Source organism: Eschrichtius robustus, chromosome 7 (genome assembly GCF_028021215.1).
Source record: "Eschrichtius robustus isolate mEscRob2 chromosome 7, mEscRob2.pri, whole genome shotgun sequence".
Lineage (NCBI taxonomy): Eukaryota > Metazoa > Chordata > Mammalia > Artiodactyla > Eschrichtiidae > Eschrichtius > Eschrichtius robustus.
In genome coordinates, this window is record NC_090830.1 from 114,008,927 (window position 1) to 114,030,924 (window position 21,998).

At 48.5% G+C, this 21,998-nt stretch overlaps 1 protein-coding gene across 2 annotated transcripts in view; it reads right to left on the reverse strand.

Moving 5' to 3' along the window:
• SH3PXD2A (SH3 and PX domains 2A) overlaps nucleotides 1-21,998 on the reverse strand; it is a 246,525-nt gene that overhangs the window by 193,681 nt on the left and 30,846 nt on the right. For both annotated transcript variants that reach the window (XM_068548499.1, XM_068548503.1), the window contains exon 2: nucleotides 977-1,057. In XM_068548499.1, the coding sequence (XP_068404600.1) occupies nucleotides 977-1,057 (81 nt within the window). The remainder of the gene's footprint in view (nucleotides 1-976; nucleotides 1,058-21,998) is intronic.

Consider the following 21,998-nt stretch of genomic DNA (forward strand, 5'->3'; position numbering starts at 1 on the left):
ATTAGTGCAGAGAGGGCACCTGACCCAAGTCAGGCCAATCAGAGTCTTGCCTGGGATTTTTCGATTTGGAACTGGCAGAGAGTCAGTCTCTCTGCTGTTGGGAACCACAATATATGAAATTTGGGAGCTACTGACAGCTGAACTACTGATGACAGTGCCCAGAGAGAAGCCAAGACAAGACAGAGGGAGAGCAGCCCTGGTTTCAGGTGTTCCTGAAGCCACTGCCTCTCTCCCTTTTCCACCATCTGGTTGACTGCATAAGCTTCCCTGGTATATCCTTCCAACCAATTCTCCTCTTTGTCTAAGCCAGTATGAGTGTAAAACTATTACTTGTAACCTAAAGAGGCCTAATCAAATTAGTTGGCATCAAGGGAGGTGTCTACAATGGAGTTGTGGATCCATGCTACCATCCCCCTGTGTGACATGCCTGGGTATGTTAGAGAGACACACATATCATACACTTGTACAAACAGGGAGATAAGAGCCTTATTTGGTTAGACAGACACAGTGGTATGCCCCATTTGTGTCTGTAGTTCAAGAAACTGCTTATTTTCTGTTTCAGTCTTTTCTGTGTGTTTGCTTTTCTTTGTCTGCAATGATGTGGTGGCTTGTGTCTCACCCTGGATGTTTATAGACACATGTCTGCTCAAGTACACAGCACCCACGGCCAACCTCCCGTCTTTCCGCCCTGGTTTCCCACCCTCCAGACGAAGGAGGGTGACAAAGCATGACTGTTAAGACCATCTGAGGAAGCCAACAAAGCCCCAAGTATATGCCTGCATCATCCAAGACTGAGCCCAACCCAGCTTGACCGCTGAGGTTCCCTCCTCTGTCCCTCTGCTCTGCCTAGACTCTGACCCTGAGAGCTTGTGAAGGGGATTCTCTGGATGAGTGCGGACATGAGAGAGGACAACCCACCAGACACTCAGGCCACTTCATGTGGAAGCAGGCACCATCTGAGCTCAGACCCACTCACCTGCAGGTCAAAGAACTTGCTGTACCTCCGGTAGATGGTCTGGGACGTGGAGTCGGACCAGGTCACGTTAATGATGTATACCTGTGGGGAAAAGGTAAGAGCAGGTGAGTGGGTGACTAAAGCAGGGCCTCAAGCTGTGCCAGGCATCATTTAACATGACTGTGGGTGTTCCACGCCAGGACCATTCTTTTTCTCATCTTTGTCCCCAGGGCTTTAGCACAGTGTCAGGTACACGTGGATGATACACATGTGTCTAAATACACACACACACACACACACACACACACACACACACACATCTAGAAGGGTATTCAATAAAATGCTAAGGATGATTATCTTAGGAGGGTAGGGTTACAAGTGGTTTTAATTTTCTTCTTCTTGTTTATGTGTATTTTATACAATGAACATAAATTTGGGGTTGTTTAAAAATATAAGTAGCTTTTTTCCACTGGTTCTCAAACTTTACGGTGAATGAGATTCTGCAAAGGGCCTTCCAAAACTGCAGATGTCAGGACCCCACCCTCTGAAATTCTGCATAAGTAGTCCTGGGTTTTGGAGGATCAGGCATCTACATTTTATTTTTTTTAACAATTTTTATAGAGCAGTTTTAGGTTCACAGAAAAACTGAGCAGAAGGTACAGAGGGTTCCCATATATCCCTGCCCCCACACATGCACAGCCTCTCCCATTACTAAGATCCCTCACCAGAGTGGTACATTTGTTGAAATTGGGCATCTATGTTTTAAACAAACCACTCCAGGTTATTCTGCCACAGTTGATCCTCAGAACACACTCTGAACCCACTTCAGGAGACTGTAAGCATTTCAGAGATGTGTGGTTCATCCCAGTATCCCTAAGTCTTAGCTCTGCGTCTGGCACTGAGTGGGTGCTCAGAAACCATTCTGCTCCATTGAACAACCAAACTGACCTTCTGGATGAGAGGTAGACTTACAGGAGAGAAATTAGCATATGGAAGATTTGTAAACTTTTCTGAAATGAAGGCATTTCAGGACCTCATTCCCAATGTCACCCCAGTTCCCAGTGCTCAATCAGGCTCTGGACTACTGCCTCAGGCCACTCTGGAAGGCTCACTTAGCCCAGGAGGTGGGTGGGACTCCAAACTGGAGAAGGAGAGAAAGTCCCAGGCCCACACAATCTGTCCTATTTTTCCCACCATTTCTGTCCCTCTTATCTGAACCCACACCAAAGACATGCCTTCCTGGGAGAGGCTTCTGTTAGAGGGAGGGTCCCCTCACACAACCTCAGGGCTACTCCGCTGAACTTCCCCACAGTGCCTGTTGTGATGTCTCCAAGCACAGCGTTAAGGGAGGGCAACCCAGGGTTAAGACGTGGGCGAGACCTCCACCTGCTTCCTCCCTCAGAGGAGAATGAGCTGCTGTAGGTCACAGCACTGGTTCCCCGGCCAGGATGCCCCGTCCACCAGAATTACCTGCGGACCTCCCTAAAAACCCATATTCCCGGGACTCTGCCTAGCAATTCTGATTCAGGAGGTCTGAGGGGACTCCATCAGAGACGAGAACAAAGTGGCCAGAGAGGTCAGGGTTGCAGCCACTGTGAGAAGGAGGGAATATTATTAGCAAAGAGAAGGAGCATTTGGACACCTTGGCATCAGAGTGGCTGACTTCACCACATGCCTGGAGCAGGGCTCTCTTGGTCTGCTCAGGCTGCTAAAACATAATTCCATAGATGGGTGACTTAGACAACAACATTTATTTCCCACAGTCATGGAAGCTGGAAGTCCCAGATCAAGGTTCCTGGTGGAACCTTCCTCCTGGCTTGCAGATGGCCACCTTCTGTTGTGTCTTCACATGCTGAAGACAGAGTGAGCTCTAGTCCCTTCCTCTTCTTATAAGGGCACTAATCCCATCATTGGGGCTCCATCCTTGTGACCTCACCTGAACCTAATTACTTCCCAAAGGCCCCACCTCAGACACCATCATACTGGGGATCTGGGCTTCAACATGTGGATTTGGGGGGAGGGGAGGGGGAAGGCACAAACATTTACTTCATAGCAAGGATTCTGCACACAGGAGTATGAGGCTTTATGTTTGGCTGCTCAGTTAACAGCCAAAGAAATGAGCTCTGAATCTAGTCCCTTCTCCCCTCCGATCTCTAAGTCACAGAGTCAGCCTCGTGCCGTGTGGAGTGTTTGTTCTGAAACACACCCAAGGAGAGCGCTATAAAGCAAAGCAAATACAGCTGAATGTTGCCACCCTGAAATGGGGTATTTATGATATGACACGTTTTATGTGATCCCAATTAAGAAAGACCATAAAGTGAAAAGGCCATCCCTATCCTCACAAGCCCAAAATAAACTGACATAAATAAATATATAGGGATATGCTTTGCTTTATATCATATATAAACATATATCCCACACAATAAATTGTAGAAACCATTTAGGTAATGGTTACTATGTGCCAGCACAGTGTAAAGCACTCATATGCATTAGCTCATTTAATCTTCAGCCCAAGAGGTAGCTACCATTGTGATCCCCATTTTGCACAAGAGGAAGTTGAGGTTCAGAGAAGCCAAATAACATGCCCAAGGTCACACAGCTAGGAAAATACAGAGCAAAGGATTGAACCTAGGTCCAGCTGAGTCTAATCCCTATGCTCTTAACCACACTGGACTGTCTCCCTGTATGTAAATTCAGGAGTGGGGATATTTAATCAAACTACTTGATGAGGACTGAATGGCAATTTTTTAAATAAAGTTTTGGGTAATCTGAAAAGTCTGTACAACCCTTGAGGAACATGGGGGAGGAAGGCTAATTCTGAGAGCCTGAGACCAAGAAGAGACAGAACTTGGCCCAGACAGAGGTCAACGGTTAAGAATGCTACAAAACCAGACAGACACAGAGGAAACTCTCATACACAACTGGCTTCACCGACAGTGGCAGGATGCTCTGGGGTTTCTCACAGGGGTTATAGCCCACCCCATCCCCCCTGCTGACCCCCAGCTCCTGCCAGCTACATCTCCCCTCCCACCTGCATCTCCCCTTCCCACAGATGCTGTGCACGACAGGTGCTGCCTTCCTGACCTCTGCCCAGGCAGATGCACCGTAGGGAGGCCCCAAGTGACCGGGCCCTCTCGGGAGAGAGCCTGCACTCGCTCACAGGCCATTAGACAGCAGTCTTTCTCCCTGGCCAGCCAAGTGGGACCCAGAGGAAGGGCTTAACTGGGGCTTAACATGACCCATGCTCCATCCTCTCTAGTAATTAGGGGCTTCCCTTCACCTCCCGGGAGAATTAATCACAGGCTCACTGCCTCTGGCAGCTGGGAGGCCTTTCCTTTTGCAGAGGACCGAGGATGGCAATTTGCCAAGGAAAAGGCACAGAGCCTGGAGTCAGCCACTCCCGGGTTTCACTCTTAGGACCTTCCTTATCATCGGCTGTGAGACCTCAGCCCAGCCTCTCAGACCCTCAGGCTCTTCCTCTATTCTACGGGCACAGCCTTCAGGGCTACGGGGCCTGATCCACTATGTTGGTTTCATTGCAGGTGTGCTCACCCCGTTAGTGGTGGAGCTGAGACAGGAACCCAGACCTCCTAATTCCTAGTCTAGGACTAATCAGCACATGACCAGCATACACCTGCCCTAGAAAAGTCCTTCTTCCTTTACTATTCAAAACAGTTGAAGAGTCACAACAGGGCATTGTCGCTATCTAACACTTGACCTGAACCCACAAGGAAGACAGGCCTCTGGTGACTTACATGTGGGGGTGGGGAAATGAGCCTCCACCCCCTGGTTCTCCCAAACCTCTGCGACTTGCCAGAGCCTCCCACCCCCAGCCCCACCCCCAGCCTACCCTCCTGGAAAAACAGTGTAAAGCCTGAGCTGAGGAAACGGTCAGAGACTTCCCCGGAGGTAAGCCCAGAGGATCTGTGGACAACCTCCAGGCCCCTTTCCCTCATCTGGGCTGTACGCTTGTCTGCTTTCTTCCAAACCTTGACCATCCTAGATGATCACTCCAGATGAGCAACGGATACACAAAATTCCAGCCCGACTCACACTCCCCCATCCCCACATCAGAGTTTCTCAAGCCTCCCTGAGCTGGGTGTGCTGGAGCCCCTAGCGATAAACCGCAGAGAAAGAGCAGGTGGAGGGCAAGGGGGACAGGGCAGAGGTCACTGGAGAAAGCCAGCTCTGTTTACCGGGCTACGTCAGGGGCCCAGATAAACTCTCCTCTGGCTGCAGGAGCGACCAAGATAACGTTACCCAGCAGCTGGTTCCAAGAAAGGTTTGCAATTAAACATCCTGCTTCCACACACGTTACTTGGAGTTATGTTTCCCGGGTGGAGTTTCCCTTCCTTCTGGATTTTAAAAACTCATGGATTCTATTACCCCATCTCTGGTCATTTCAGGCAGATGGCAAGCATCTAGAAATTGCATCCAGCCTCCCCCGGAGAGGAAGCCCCAGAGTCTCAAGTTCACCTGCCACGCTCACCCTCTTCCGAGGAGGATCTCCACCACAGACACAACTACAGAAACTCCACAACGCCTCGGTCCCGCCAGCCCACCCACCCCAAGGCCATCTTGGGCTGCCTTCCATCTGCTCAGCTCATTAGGCCCAGAAATGTCTGAGGCTTCTGAGACTTCCAAGTCCTGCTCCTTTCAACAAGGAAATGGCCTTGATGCAACTCAGACCCACAGCTCAACGCCAGAGCACTGAGAATGAAGCCCAGCCCAGTTTCCATGGAGGGAGGTCCATGATCAAACCTGGGCTGTGACCAATTAACGACCCAAAATTACTGCCTAATCATTCCTAGAAGTCCTGGGACCTGCCCCTGTTTAATTAGAAAGTGCCAGTAAGTACCCATTGCTCCCTGTACTGATGAAAAGTACAGTTAGAGACAAGGAGTTAGGAACCGTGGGGGAAATCCTCTATCTTTGTGGCACTGTGGCTCAGTTTACTAAGGAGGCCTTTTTCCCCTGGACCCCTGCCAGCTGCCCCTGGCCCCAGGCCAAATGGAAACTCAATGACAATCTTCCTTCACCGGCTCACAGCAACACAGGGTGGGACCAGTTGGCTAGGACTAGGGCCATCACGTACAGTTATATAAGTTGCTCACTGTCCAAAGACTGCCCGGGACAAGTAGGGGTCGAAATCTAGCCTATCCTCTGCATCCCAAACTGTGCACCCTGGCTCCAGGCTGCAGGCACACAGATAAAGGAGCACCTCCTTCTAATGCATACAGAATGGTTCTGGCCAGGACACAGCACCTTGTCCCCTGGGTAGGTTGTCAGTGCTTTCCAGGGCCCTTGAGGTTACGGTATCTTCTCAGGACCCAGCTCCTCAACTTCCCCAAATCTTCTAGATGGAGGGATGCTTAATGTTTGAGATGGACTGTTCAGAAGTCTGAATGAACACATTCCAACAGCCAGTAAAGGGGAGTTTACATTTAGGGACATGATCGCTGCTCTGGCTTCTTACTGGAGAAGTTTATCACGTTCTTCCCCAAGAAGATGATGGCAACCCTAAGGTACCAATAGGCTCTAACCTTCTATTCAAAGGGCCCCATGTACTAAGTCCTATCACGGGCAGGGGAGTCCCAAATTAGGCTGGGCTGATCCTCAAGATGCAGACCACCCAGCAGGGCAGAGGACCCCAGGGCTGCTACTCCCAGAGCAAGTGGCTCCACCAAATGCTGGGCTGATGCCCCTTCTCCTCCCTGCTGGGGCCCACTGACCCCCCTACTGATAAGCAGCAGGGGCCCCGGTATCAAAGACCCATCTTGACAACACTTGGCTGCACCCAAATCGAAAGCTCCCCGGATTTCATCATCTGATCTGGGCCCACCAGCCTAGCAAGTCTGGGGCCATCTCTTGTGGTGCTCATAGTCTGTTTTTCACAACTAGCCAGTTATTAGATCTGCCTTTGTTTACTAATTGTTGGCTCAGAATGACCCAGCACTGGACACATGCTGTGTCCCTGTCTATTTCACGTGGGTGACTATGTCCTCCCAGGTCTCCCCATGGGCAGCAACTGTGTTCCCCGACCCCCTGAGGTGCCCTGGGCCTGCCCGTCCGCTGGGCACACTGAAATACAACTGGCTGGCTAATGAGTGAAAATCCATTGGGTTTGAAGAACCAAAGAGGTCGCTAGCAGCAACACTTGGGGACTGCGCCCCACTGCAGAAGCAAATCCCCAGTGGCCAAGGGGCAGAATATAAAATACATCCGGTTCAGTGCAAAGGTCTTTGCCAACCCAAAACCCTGCCAGCAAAATTAAGTTCAATGGCCTGTGGCCACCTGAATAAAGTTTCTGAGCACCCTTGGGTTGTGGTCCTTTAAAATTCTGACACTTCCTCTGGGGTGGGTGGTTGTTCTTGGGGTGGATAGGGTAGTGACACTGCAAATATGGGGAACAAGCAGCACTTAGAAGTCTGGACTTGGGGGGTCACCTCCACGCCAGCACACACACACACAGATTCACTACAGGGTTAATGACCAGGTGGTAGAGCCTTTCAGACCTCAGAGCACCCCATTCAGGCTCCCTCTGGACCTCATGTTTATGGAGCAGTCACAGCAAACGCAGCAGAAGCAAACCTCAGAAAGGCTCTGCCAGAGCCAGGGTGTGTGGCCGGAAAAGAGCTTTTTTCCTTCCAGTTTCATTGAGCTATAATGGACATACAACACGGTATAAATGTAAGGTGTACGGCCTAATGATTTGACTTAGATACATCATGAAATGACTGCCACAGGAAGTGTAGTGAACATCCATCATGTAATATGGATATAACATCAAAGAAATAGAAAATGCTTTTCCTTGTGATGAGAACTCTTAGGATTTACTCTTAACAACCTTCATATAAAACGTACAGCTGTGTTAATTACATTGATCATGTTGCACATTATATCATTAGTAGTTATTTATCTTATAACTGGGAATTTGTACCTTTCATCCAATTCCCCCTCCACCTACCCTTCTCTGGTAACTAGAAATCTGATCTCTTCTTCTATGAGTTTGTTTGTTTATGAAGTATAATTGACCTACAACACTATTTTACTTCCTGGTACACAATACAGTGATTCGATATTTCTACACATTTCAAAATTATCACCACGATAAGTCTAGTTACCATCTGTCAGCATACAAAGGTATTACACAATTATTGACTATATTTACTATGCTGTAATTTCATACCTGTGACTCATTTATTTTGTAGCTGAAAGTTTGTACTTCTTAATCTCTCTCACCTATTTTTCTCCTCCCCCCATCCCCTCCCCTCTGGCAACCACCTGTTTGTTTTCTGTATCTATGACTCTGTTTCTGTTGTTTGTTCATTGTTTTGTTTGTTTTTTAGATTCCACATATAAGTGAAATCATACAGTATTTGTCCTTCTCCATCTTATTTCACTTAGCATAATACCCACTAGGTCCATCCATGTTGTCACGAATGGTAAGATTTCATTTTCATCCTCTTTATGGCTGAGTAAATACTGGGTTGGCCAAAGGGTTCGTTCGGGTTTTTCCATAACATCATATGGAAATCCAATATATATTACATTAATTTACATTATATATTTATTTATATTATATATTATATTTATATATTATATATTTTTTCATTCTCTTTACGGCTGAGTAACATTCCATTTTATATATATGTGTGTGTGTGTGTGTGTGTGTGTGTGTGTGTGTATTTATATATAAAACATATTCTTTATCTAGTCATCTGTTGATAGGCACTTAGGTTGCTTCCCTATCTTGGCTATTGTAAATAATGCTGCAATGAACATAAGGGTGCATGTATCTTTTCTAATTACTGTTTTCGTTTTCTTCAGATAAATACCCAGAAGTGGAATTGCTGGATCATATGGTAGCTCTATTTTTAATTTTTTGAGGAACCTCCACACTGCTTTCCAAAGCGTCTGCACCAATTTACATCCCCACCAACGATGCATGAGGTGTTCCCTTTTCTCCACATCCTCGCCAACACTTATTTGTTGTCTTTTTGATAATAGCCATTCTGACAGGTGTGAAGTGATACCTCATTGTGGTTCTGATTTGCATTTGGAAAAAGGGCTTTTAAGGGGATTTGGAGGAGGGGATACTCAGCAGGCTCTTAAACTGTATCAAACACCTTCAAGAGTTTAGTCTCATCACACTCAGTGCCTGCCATCGTTTGCATGAATCATGGGCCTCGATTGTTTATTTAATTTGGAGGGCAATGCATACGCAAGAGGGTTTGGAGGAAGCTTCCATATTGCTGGTGTCTCCATTTATTCCTCTGCAAGATGGGGATAACAGTGGTTACTTCACTTTGGGGCTGTTGTCAGGATTTGTGATCTAACCCTGTATCTCCCCATTAGAACACAAGCTCCCTGAAGGCAGATTATGGCATCCTAACGCCCAGCAAGACACTTTACACCTAAGACGCACTCATTTAATGTCCCCTAAGTAAGTGAAGGAACGAAGTAACCAGCTAATGTCGAGTGAGTGCTTGCCTGGTGCCTGGTTTTGTGCCACTCTAAAGATGAGGCAAAGTCCTTGACCTCCAGGCCCTTACAGCTCAGCTGAGGCAGCCAGACTCACACTGACAAACCAAGTAGGGAAACAGTATAAGATGGAGTGATGGGATGTCAAAAAGTGAGGCTCAGAAAGGACCAAAGGCAGCACTGGCATCGTGGAGGAGGAAGACGGCTTTGAAAGCATTTGATGGATTTAAATTTTAGCTTCAACATTTCTCTGCTGTGTGGGCTTGGGCATGTGTCTTAGCCTTTCTGAGTCAGGGTCTCCTTAGCTGCAAAGTGTGGTTTATAAAGGGATCTTCCCGTTAAATGTGATGAAGCACATGGGGGCGCCCAGCACAGGGCCTGGCACATGGAAGGCGCCCAGTGAACCTTTGCTATTTAGATACTCAGGAAGAGGGAGGGGGTGAACTGACTTCTTTCCATTTGCCCTGAGACTTGGATCATGACACCAGGAATAGGAGTAGGAGGGGAGCAGGATGTGAGAAACAGGGACACAGACGGGCAGGGTAACACACACACACACACACACACACACACACACACACACACACACACACACACACACACACACACACACACACACACATCCCACTACTAATAACAAGCCTGGCCTGGGAAAGTAGAAGAGCAAAAATAACTGTGCTGCCCAGGGCTGGGAAAACAATGGCCATCCTCAGGAGCACCCCGCTGAAAGGATGGACGGGCTGTAGCAAGCCCCTCGGGGTCGGAGGCTTTTGTTCTTCTTCTTTTTTTTTTCATGTTTCCTGGACAGGAAATGAGTGTGCAAAGTAGGAGCTCCCAGGATTTACAAACCCTATGTGGACCTTAAAAACGATTCAGCTGTCGAAGCTCTGTCCTTATAGTCACCAGAACTAGGACAGAAACAGCAGGAAGAGCCAGTTTTTTACAAACCTTTTTCTTAAATGCAGGAACTAGTGGTTTCATTAGGAACAAAAATAATAGCCACGTCCCTTTATTGATCACTTATTGCATTCCAGGCCTTGCTAAGCACTTTATCCAGATGATCTCACTTAATCTTTACATTGATTCTGTGAGGAAAGTGTTGTTATTGTCTCCAGTTGACAAATGAAGAGACCTCAAGAAATAACTGATCTACCTGAGGTCCCATGGCAGGTGATGGAGCTCAGGTCCAAATGCAGTATTGACTGCTGTAGCCTGACCACTTCGTCCTCTTTGATAACTACACCAGACTGCCCGGAGCCAGGCAGAGCCCCTGCCACAAGGATTTGCTCTGTCAGTTGGCTGCTCCACGTGTAGGTGACCCATCAGTCAGTACTGAGGCCACCCTGAGGCAGGGGGGTAAGGAGCCCTCTAAGGGGACCAGCACTCTATTTTGCACAGTTTAGAATCAATCTGATTGGCTAGGGACTTCCTTGGCGGTCCAGTGGTTAAGACTCCACCCTTCCACTGCAGGGGGCATGGGTTCGATTCCTGGTGGGGGAACTAAGATCCCGCATGCCTCATGGCGTGGCAAAAAAAAAAAAAAAAAAAAAAAAAAAAAAATCTGATTGACTACATGAAAAGCTGTTACTCTCTCTGAGCCTCCACTCCCCATCTATAAAATGGGGGTGGTAACACCTGCTTCACTGTGAAGATTAATGAGAACACAAGCAAAGCACAACCACAGTGCCTGGGACACTGTAGCTGCTCAATAAACGTCACCTCTCTTCCCCACCATCCCCTTCAAAGTGCCTAGCACAGTCTTCTGCACTCTTGGAGTTTTAGCCTCTTCCCTAGAAGTTTCTGGAGACACCAATGAGCCCAGAGTCAAGAAAGGAAGGCATTGGGGTTTCTAGGGCTCTGGGTGTGGTCTCCACTGCTCGCTCTCTAGAGTACCTGAGGGCATGTGGTTGAACCTCTGTACCTCCCTCCCTCCAGCCCTGCCAGCTCCCTCTGTTCCTGAGCCAGCTTATCAGAGAAAATGTGTCTGACCACCTTGAATCAGCAGGTGCTCCAATGGAGAGGCCCAGCAATCGGTGGGCATGGATGTCTTGGGTAATGCCCGGGAGCCCAGAGAGGGTGGCGGGGTGTCCAGGCTAGAGGAAGGAGGCTCTCCCTACTGTGGACACTGAGAAAAACTCTAGACGCATATTGACATTCAGGAGCTAGAGTCCTGGAAACCTTAAACAAACATATGCTCTCCCGAACCACAGAAAGGATCACGCTCCTGGGCTTCCAAGGGGGCATGGACGCAGCCCAGCGGATCTAGGAAAGGGTTGGAAAGAAGGATTCTAGCCCCACACGCTCCCAAATCAATGACTGACCCAGGCCTGCTGACCTGGACACACACATCCTGTGACCATGCCCCGTTCCCCCGTCACACCCTGGGGAGCAAGGCAAAGGTTAACACACACAGCTTGGTTTCCTCTTCCTGGGAAACACAGCAGGCAGGCAAGGCCAGAGGCCAGCGGCCTCCTTCACACACAGCCTGCAGGGGAAGTGACCCCACCTTTTCCTCCCCGCCATCTGACACACTCACACCTTCCTCTCTGCTGTGCTCAGCAAAGCTCGACTTTTGACACAAGGAGAATTGCTGTCACTAGGAATTTTGTTGCATGGGGTAGACTGGAACAATCTTTTTGGAGAGCATTTTGGCAATATCTGCCCCAAACCAGCATTCCCTTTGACTCAGCAATTTTACCTCTAAGAATTTATCCACACAAGTGTGTGGATGTGTGTGTCTATGTGTGTGTGTCTATGTGTGTGTCTATGTGTGTGTGTGTGTGTGTTTATATACATAAAGATGTTCATGCAGTGCTGTTTGGAACAGCAAAAAATAAGGAATGTTGACTGTCTATCGATTTAAAAAATGGTCAAATAAATTATGATTCATACACCTGTTAAAGATAAGGGGGCTCTTTCTGTGTCATTAAGGGAAAATATTCACAGTATATCGAGAAAAGAAAAAAATAGATTACAAAACAGTATGTATACAATACAATTAGATTTCGGGGGAGGTGTGTATGGGGGTTTGTGCATGAGCACATACGTGTACATTTTACATATCTGGAAAAATGTAACAAACTGATAATCGTGGTTACTTGGGTTAAGGAGAAACCGAATAGTTTCACTTTATACATTTCTCTATTATTTTATTTCTTTTGACTACGTCTGGCTTTCAGAATTTATTTTTTTTAAACATTTTTTATTTCTTTAATGTTGTATCTATTTTATTTATTTAATTTTGGCTGCGTTGGGTCTTCGTTGCTGCGCGTGGGCTTTCTCTAGTTGCAGCGAGTGGGGGCTACTCTTCGTTGTGGTGCGCGAGCTGCTCATTGTGGTGGCTTCTCTTGCTGTGGAGAACGGGCTCTAGGCATGCGGGCTTCAGTAGTTGTGGCACACGGGCTCAGTAGTTGTGGCTCGCGGGCTCTAGAGCACAGGCTCAGTAGTTGTGGCGCATGGGCTTAGTTGCTCCACGGCATGTAGGATCTTCCCAGACCAGGGCTTGAACCTGTGTCCCCTGCATTGGCTTAACCACTGAGCCACCAGGGGAGCCCTGGCTTTCAAAATTTAAAATAAGATTTCCATCTTACAAAACAATTGTGTTCTCTTAGCCTGTCCTCTGGCTAGTGCCAGCTCCTAGATATTCTGCCAACATCCAATATGTGCTCATTCTTGGGTAGCTGTAGGGGATTTCAACTTCAATGTTGAGCTCTTGAAGCCAAAGTCTGCAACTCTGTCTACATATACCATCACCTGGAGTGCTTTAAAAATACTGCCAGCTGGGACTTCCTTGGTGGTGCAGTGGTTAAGAATCTGCCTGTCAATGCAGGGGACAGAGGTTCAAGCCCTGGTCCGGGAAGATCCCACATGCCGCGAAGCAACTAAGCCCGCGTGCCGCAACTACTGAGCCTGCGCTCTAGAGCCCGCGAGCCACAACTACTGAAGCCCGTGTACCTAGAGCCCGCGCACCGCAATGAAGAGTAGCCCCTGCTCACAGAACTAGAGAGAAAGCCTGCAAGCAGCAACGAAGACCAAATGCAGCCAAAAATAGATAAATAAATTTATATATATAAAAAATACTGCCTGCCAACCCTACTGTATACCATTTAAATTAGAATCCAGGAAGTTGGGGTGGACATTGGTAGTTTTCAGAGCTCCCAGGTAAGTCTACAGGTTGTTACAGGTTGAGAACCACTCAAGGTGGACCAATACCAAAAAGACCACTGGACTAGCTGAAAAAAATACTCTTTAAGTAGAAAGCAGTATTATAGTGTAATTTGCGCTAGTAAGAGTCAGCTCTGCCTTCAAGAGGTCCGGTTAGGGAGTTTGTATTCAGTGCTTTTTCTCAAAATTCTGCCTCCAGTTTTGGAATTCACCAGCTCAAATGGGGAAAAGAAAACAAGGAGACGGGGGTTCATTTGTCGTGAGCTGTGGCTGTGCCTTCACTTTCTTCGGCAGCCTGTGGCTGTCCCCACCTCCATGGGGCCTATATCAGTGACTCAGGGGTCAGAGTCCAGCCCTTTTCACCTCCAGGAGGAAGAGCGGAAAGAATTAGAGGTGCCGAACCCAGAGAAGGCATTTAAGGGACACACAACAGCTGGTTTCAAATATTTAAAGGACTGTCAGTACGGGAGGGTCAGCTCCAGTTGTACCCAAAGGAAGGTGGGGGACAGTGAGTGTAAATGATGGAAAAGCAGGTCTTGCCCAAAGTCAGGAAGAACTTGTCAACCAGAGCTGCCCAAGGATGGAAGGGGCTGTCTTGTGAAGTAATGGGACCATCAGGGCAGGAGATGAGTGACCACCTGTCTGCTGTGATATTGCTGGGAAACCCCTTTCCACTCAGCCCTCTAACTTCCAACTCCAGGAGGCCAGCAACACTTAGAAAGTTAGCAAAATCCACTGGGAATACAGCTCCTTTACCAAAAAGTCTTCCACTCACAAAAAATCGTCCTGAGCACCAGCTGAGTGTCAGGCTCTGCACTAGGTGCTGGACACACCAGCAGTGAGCCAGACAGTCTGTCCTCATGGAGCATCGGACACACACATGATTGTTTCTGATGGTCCAATAAAATGCAATGCAGTGACCACAACTAACTGCAGGGGAGGTGGCTAATTCAGACAGATGGTCAGGGAAGGCTTCTCTCCGGAGAAAATGTTTGAGCTGAGATCTAAATGCAAAGAGCAAAGTACTACTCGCCAGCTGGGGAGGTGGGTGGGATCTCAGTTTGACTCAGTCCAAAATTGGAAAGGAGCCCTACCTCACATCATATACAAAAATTAACCCAAAATGGATCAAATACCTCAATGTGAGTGATAAAACTATAAAAGCCTTAGAAGAAAACAAAGTTGCAAATCTTTATGACCTTGGACTAGTCAACGGTTTCTAAGATATGACACTAAAATTATAGCAATCAAAAAAAAAGAAATAGATAAATTGGACTTCATCAAGATTAAATACTTTTGTGCTTCAAAAGACACCAGCAAGAAAGTGAAAAGACAGTCTACAGAATGGGAGAAAATATTTGCAATCCATGTATATGATAAGGGACTTGTATCTAGAATATATAAAGAACTCTTTTAACTCTAAAAGACAAATAACACAACTTAAAAATGGGCAAAGGATCCAAGTAGACTTTTCTCCAAAGAAGATATACAAATGGCCAATAAGCACAAGAAGAGATGCTCAACAGCATTAGCCATCAGGGAAATGCAAATCAAAACTATAACAAAGTACCATTTCACATCCATTAGGATGGCTATAATCAAACAGACAGATAATAGTAAGTGTTGGCGAGGATGTAGAGAAATTAAAACCTCCATACGTTGCTGGTGGGAATGCAAAATAGTGCAGCTGCTTTGGAAAACAGTCTGGCAGTTCCTCAAATGGTTAAACATAGAGTTACCATATGACCCAGCAATTGCATTCCAAAGTATCTACCCAAGAGAAATGAAAACTCATGTCCACACCAAAACTTCTATGTGAATGTTCATAGCAGCACTGTATTACAAAATATTATATATATATTACATAATAACCCAAAAGTCGAAACAACCCAAATGTTCTGCAACTAATGAATGGATAAACAAAATGATGTATCACAGCCATATGATGAAATATTATTCAATAATAAAAAGGAATAAAGTACCAATATATGCTACAACATGGATGAATCTTGAAAACATCGCACTAAGTGAAAGAAGCCAGACACAAAAGACCACATATTATATGATTCCATTTATACGAAATTCCCAGAATAGACAAATCTATAGAGACAGAACTAGATTAGTGGTTGCTGAGGGCTGGGGGTGGCAACACTGGGGGAAATGGGGAGCAACTGCTAATGGGGTTACTTTTGGGGATGGTGAAAATGTTCTGAAGTTGACTGTGGTGATGGTTACCCATTATCTGGGAATATACTAAAAACCACTGAATTGTATGCTTTAAATGGGTAAATTGTATAGTATGCGAATTATATCTCAATAAAGCAGTTTTTAAAATATTAGAAGGGAAAAGATGTCACTCTCAGTTAAGAAGATCTTGCCAGAAAAGGCTCCATCTCTCTAAGCTTCCAGCCTGTCTAATTTCTCCAAGGTTCAATCAAGACCCACCATCTCCTAGAAGCCTCCCTGGACTGCCTCAGCCCTGGTGCCCCCTCTGCCCCTTCATCTGGTACACAGCAGGCTTGTGTAGGTAGGGGTCATGTCACATCCATTAGTCTTGGAGGAAACGAATCCTGGGCCTCTGTGACCCCCATGGTGCAGATCACCAACACTGGCACATAGTAGGTGTACCTGGCTGATTAAGGAGAAAGCCTAGCTTAAAATGCACCTGGTTTCCCAGGCTCAGCAAGAAGAGACCGAGTTCTCTTCCAATGACGACTAGAAAGACCCAAAGCCGGAAACATCCTCCTCTCTTTGCCTGGAGAGTTCGCTGGCCCCAGCAGAGCCTGGCGTGCAGTAAAACTTTCCCAGTCAAGCAGCAAAACTGGGAACGCCATCAGCTCCCGTTTGGCTTCCAGAATAAGGAAACTGCGCTTAAAACTGCACTTAAACTCCGACGTTGGAAGCGCCCACAGAGAGTAATCGCAGAACTAGGTGAATCTGCTCACCTTCTCTAGAAACATGTTTCTCCGTTTGCTCATGGTCCTGACCCGGGAGTTTGGCCCAGCCTCCTTTCATCTGATCCCACCCAGCCCTCGCCCCCCTCCAGGCCTCATAGCCTCTCTGCCCACAGTCTTCTCCCCCTTTTCCAAAACTCTTAAGGGCACCCCGTAGATACAGCGTCCACTTCAGCACCAGAGACCCAGATTGCCAATTTCATATGTGGCCATTCCCCGAACCTGTTCCCAGATCTGCCCTCAACTGGGTCACAAACTCCTTGAAAGCAAGTGTTTTATCCTGACTTCTCTTGTTTTCCCTATAATACCTGAGGATATTGGGCATGTGGTAGATCCTCAATAAAGACGTCATTTCTGTCTGATAAAATTCTGTTCAGTCCTGTAAGGAAGTATCAAGTGCTTACTGTGTGCTAAGCTCCTCACTAGACACTGGCAACCCAAAGTCAAATAAAATATCGTCCTGACCCCAGAAAGCTCCCGGACTGTGAGAAAGAGCGGCACTAATGGCTAATTTGCTATGGAGGCTAGACTGAGAAATGTACATGACCCTGGGGGAACGCAGAGGAGAAGCAACAAGCCAAGACAGCTTCCTGGAGGAGGTGATCCTGAAGGTGGGGTGAAGGGTGAAAGATGAAGAAGGTAAGCTGAGCAAAGAGGTGAGGGCAAGGGCGGTGGTGGCGGAAGGGAATCTTAAGCAGAAGAAAAGGCACAGACAAAAGCTGGGAGGGGTGGTGTACCATGGCCTGAGCTGGGTAGAGAACCAGGAGCAGCGGGGGTGGCTGCAGCCTGAAGTCCAAGGCAGTGATGGCAGGAGATGAGTGAAGAGTCCCCGGCTCTGAGGCTGGAGGGAAAGATGGGGGCGGGAGAGCACTGTAAGGGAGGAAGGCAGAGAAACAGAGGGCAAGCTGAAGTGTTTTTTGGGTGAGAAACTTGGAATGGTTTGGGGATTGGAGAAGGACGGAAGGACAGGTGTGGGGAGATCTAAGGAGCGAGGGAGGAAGAGATGAGGATGGAGGAGCCCAGGAGAACAGAGGGGTCCCTGAGCCAGGGGCAGGCACCAGCAGGCTGGTGATGAGAACCAGGGCAGGGAAATGGGGTCTGGGAAGGGACACTTGGAGACTGAGAAATCCCTCCCCAAAGCTTCTAGGATCCCAGATGGCCCACAGTCAGGATGACATGGAATGACTGGGACAGAGCTCAGAGTTGGGAGCGGGTAGACCCAGGCCCTGGCAGGGCACGGGGTGCTTTGCTGCTCACTGGTGGACAGTGCAAAGTATGACTGACACCTAGAGACTGTCAATGCAGAGAAAGCATAAGCAGCTTTGCAAAAGGAGAGGGACCAAGCAGTCGAAGTCAGAGGCTTTGTTTTATGTTCTCTTAGCTCCCAGGCTCCAGATCTGACAGCAAACCTTATAAACCTCCCCTCCCTCCCCAAAACTTGGCTCAGAAGACAGAGCCATTTGGGATGAGGGAAGGGGGTACCAGGTCACGTCTTTTGGGCCCCTGACCCGCTTCTCCCTGCCTCTGCAAGCTGCGTGGCCAGAGGAGACCCCTGCTCTGCCACAGCCGACTGCAGGACGTCATTTGCTGGCTGGGCCCCTCGGGGAGGAGGTGGAGAGGCCTGCCAAGCCGGCTGGAGAAGAGCCGCGCACGCGGCCAGGGGAGACTGCCAGAGGCTGCATCTGGCTCGGCTTCCCGCACCGATTCCCATCTGGCCGAGGCATGGAGGTGAGACGAGAAACACACAGCCGGCCTCCTCCCCCAGCGCCCCCAAAGTCACGTCATCCAGGCATTCCCTCCGGGAGGGCTGCCCCCTCCCTGTGACCTCAGCCTGTTTCACTTGGCCAGAGCCCACCCCCGGAGAGCAGGCACCCCCCCACACCCTAGCTCACACCCAGGCCCATGCAGGGAAAGGCGTAAGCTATAGATTCCAGCCCTCCCAGGCTGCACACCAAAGCCCCAAATAAGGGCCCACCCCTCCCAGCCCTGTCTTCTGAGATGCCAGCTGGGCTGCAGAGGGGGGCCGGGGGTGCTGGGACGCTCGGCCAGAACACTGCGGGCTTGTCCTCTTCCAGCCTCTACGTGGAATCTCCCTCCAGCTTTAACCAAGGGGGGGGGGGTCAGGCTGGCAAGAAAAGACAGGCAAGTCCAATGGGTGGTGTCTAACAGCTTCCAGTACTAAATCCTAGCTTTGCCTCTTGTGTGGTGTAAGAAAATTTGGTGGACAAATTATCTCATTTCTCTGAGCCTCCATTTTCTTGCCTGTAAACTGAGGGTAATAAGAGGACAGGCCTTGGACAGTTTGAATGATGACTAAAATGTATGCAAAGTGCTTAGCACGTGCCTGGCCCTCAGCAAACACCCAGCGTATGGTTGCTCTTTTATTTCCTGGCTTCCTCCAGTGGCAGTGCCAGAGAAGGCTCAGTCCCACCTGCACAACTGCCAGTGGCCAGCTCCAAATACAAGTGGTAAATCTGTTATTGTTATATTATTATTATTATTTTTAAATAAATAAATTTATTTATTTATTTTTGGCTGCATTGGGTCTTCGTTGCTGTGCGCAGGCTTTCTCTAGTTGTGGCGAGCGGGGGCTACTCTTTGTTGCGGTGCGCGGGCTTCTCACTGTGGTGGCTTCTCTTGTTGCGGAGCACGGGCTCTAGGGCACGCGGGCTTCAGTAGTGGTGGCACTCAGGCTCAGTAGTTGTGGCTCGCGGGCTCTAGCACACAGTCTCAGTAGTTGTGGCGCACGGGCTTAGTTGCTCCACAGCACGTGGGATCTTCCCGGACCAGGGCTCGAACCCGTGTGCCCTGCATTGACAGGCGGATTCTTAACCACTGCGCCACCAGGGAAGTCCAAAATTATTGGACTTCCAATAATTGTTATATTATTACTGACTTCATCTTTCTTATTTATTTTGATAGCTACTTATCCTGGGAAATAGAAAACTGACCTTTTCTGGGTGTTTTACATACTGTGCGCAAAAGCAACTTTAGTAAATTTGTTATTTGGAATACACTCTCTAATAGGATGCTTCCTACACAGATATAACCCCTAGCAGCCCAAGCCCCCACAGAAATCCTGGGGCTCTCTCACAGCTGCACGCAGGCACACACACACACACACACACACACACACACTCTCTCACAGCTGCGCACACACACGTAGGTTCTTCCTTGGCATCCCGCCTTGCCCTCTACTCCCCTAATCCCAGAAGCTGTGTGTCCAACATCAAGCCCCGCCCCCCCACAGCTGCCCAATCACAAGTTCTGCCCTGATGTACTGCCTGGCATTGGGATGAAGAGGGGAACAGCACTTTCATGCCTGTTAACAGTGAGAACCCCAGGAAGCTCAGAGCAAGCCCAGAGCAGCCCCTTGGGTGTAGGCAGCAAAGAAGCTCACTTCCAACTCACAGCCCCAGAGGAAAGTGATCTAAACACCACCAAGCCCCCTTGGAGACTCCCCACCCACCTGCCTGGAGAACAACCCTCTAAATCCAAACTAATGAGTTGAACCACCCAACAGAAAAATGTTTAATGGGCCAAGAATGTAAAAAGGCATTTACCAAAAAAGAAATACAAGTGACCAATCCATCCATGGGAAGACACTCAAACTCATGCATAATTAAGAAAGAAATCAGAGCTCTTTTTCTTTAGCTGACTGGCAAAACATTCAAGTTTGGTAGGTCCCAGTGCTGATGAAGGTATGAGGAAACAGACATGTCTCACACACTGTAGGAGGGATGTGAATTATTTTAGGAGGGCCACTTGCCAGTATATATCAAAATGAGAAATGCAAATTCTTTGACCCACCAATTCCCCTGCTAGAAATTTATCCTGGGGATAAACTCACAGAAGTGTGTCAAGTTTTATGTTCAAGGATGTTTTGGGCAATATCCGTCAAATTGTTTCAGGACATCCTCAGAATTAAATAGTTTGCAACTATCCCAAGAGCAAGGTCTTCTAGTTTTGCCCACAGGGAGGTTATGCCATGAAGGAAGTAAGAGAAAGCTATGGAAGAATCAATCCTTTTGCATAAATACTCTTTAAGGCAGTGCTGGCTTTGTCTAAGAAGGTGTCATTCCTTACTCTGCCTTTATTGGTCTGGCTTTAACCACTTCCCTTCCAGTGAACTGAAAGCCTGGTCCCGGTCAGCCAAGTCACAGAGCACTGCAACTTTCATGGCACCCAAGGAAGGGACAGGAGCCACACTAGCAAGTTCCAAGCAGGCTCTATGCTGGAGGCAGCCATACATACACAAGCTCAGGGGACCCATACACCAACCCTGGGGATGGGCACAAGTAGTGTCCCCATCTTACAGAAGAAGATGCTAAGGTTCCGAGAGGGTAAGTGACTTGTCCAAGGTCACACAGCCAGCATGTACTATGCCTGGATTCCAACCCCTGTGTTCTTTCCCACCTTGTGACAGCCTCAGGCCTTACACTACACATCACGGACTCTTAGAAAGTTGATGGAGTTTGGGGATGGGAGGCAGGGAGGAGCCTGCAGAAGCAGCTGAGCTGAGGGAAGGAGGGCCAGCTGGCAGGGGTCAGGCTTGGGCTGGGACAGCCAAGTCAGGCCAGTCAGCTTGCCAAGGCCTTACTCCTTGCTGATGAGAAAAGGCATCTCAGTACCACACCACCACCCTCTACATGGGACTGCTACCCCAGGCTGTCCCCTGCCAGCTGGTGGCCACTCCCTGGCCCCTAGGAGGAAGCTCACAGGCCTGCCAGGCTATTTTGAAAGCCTGAAGCCTTGTGGAATGTGCCTACTATGGCCCTCTCCCATTGACCCTCAAGGACCAGACACCCGCTTCCTTCTGTGGTACCCTGCAGAGACAGAGGAGACATCCAGTGGGTGCCGAGGGCAAAGAGGGCAGGGGTGGAGTTTGGTTCTGTCAGTGGCTTTGGCCAACTCATTTCACCCCCCGTGGGCCTCAGTTTCCTTGTGTTTGAAATGGGAAGACAAGAAAAAGGGCAGAGTTGGGATATGACTGCTGGTGTCCCCCGCCCAGCTTCTAACATTCTCTGTTCTCTGGGCTTTTCCATGGCTGGGGGAGGCTGCCAGTGCATAGGCTGGGTCAAGTGCGAGGGGAAGGGGACCTGGAGTCGGAGGCTAGGGTTAGCGTCCGGCTTGGTCACCATGGGCTCTGTGACCTTGGGTCCAGAAGTGCTCAGGTTCTGGAGGAGGTTCTGGGTCTCAAGCGAACATTCAGCGAGGCTGAGAACAGGCTGCTAGTGTGGGGGACGACCACCCACCCTGTCTGCAGCCCCAGGCCCTGAGGCCCTGACACCATCACTTTCATGGACACAAATGGGAGTCTCAACAGAGGAACCGAGGGAGCAAGAGCCATGTTTCCTGAGTTCTGACCACACCTGGAAAGGGCCAGGGTCAACCAATCAGAGAATCAGATTCTGAGGACCAGAAGGGGACCTGAAAGGTCA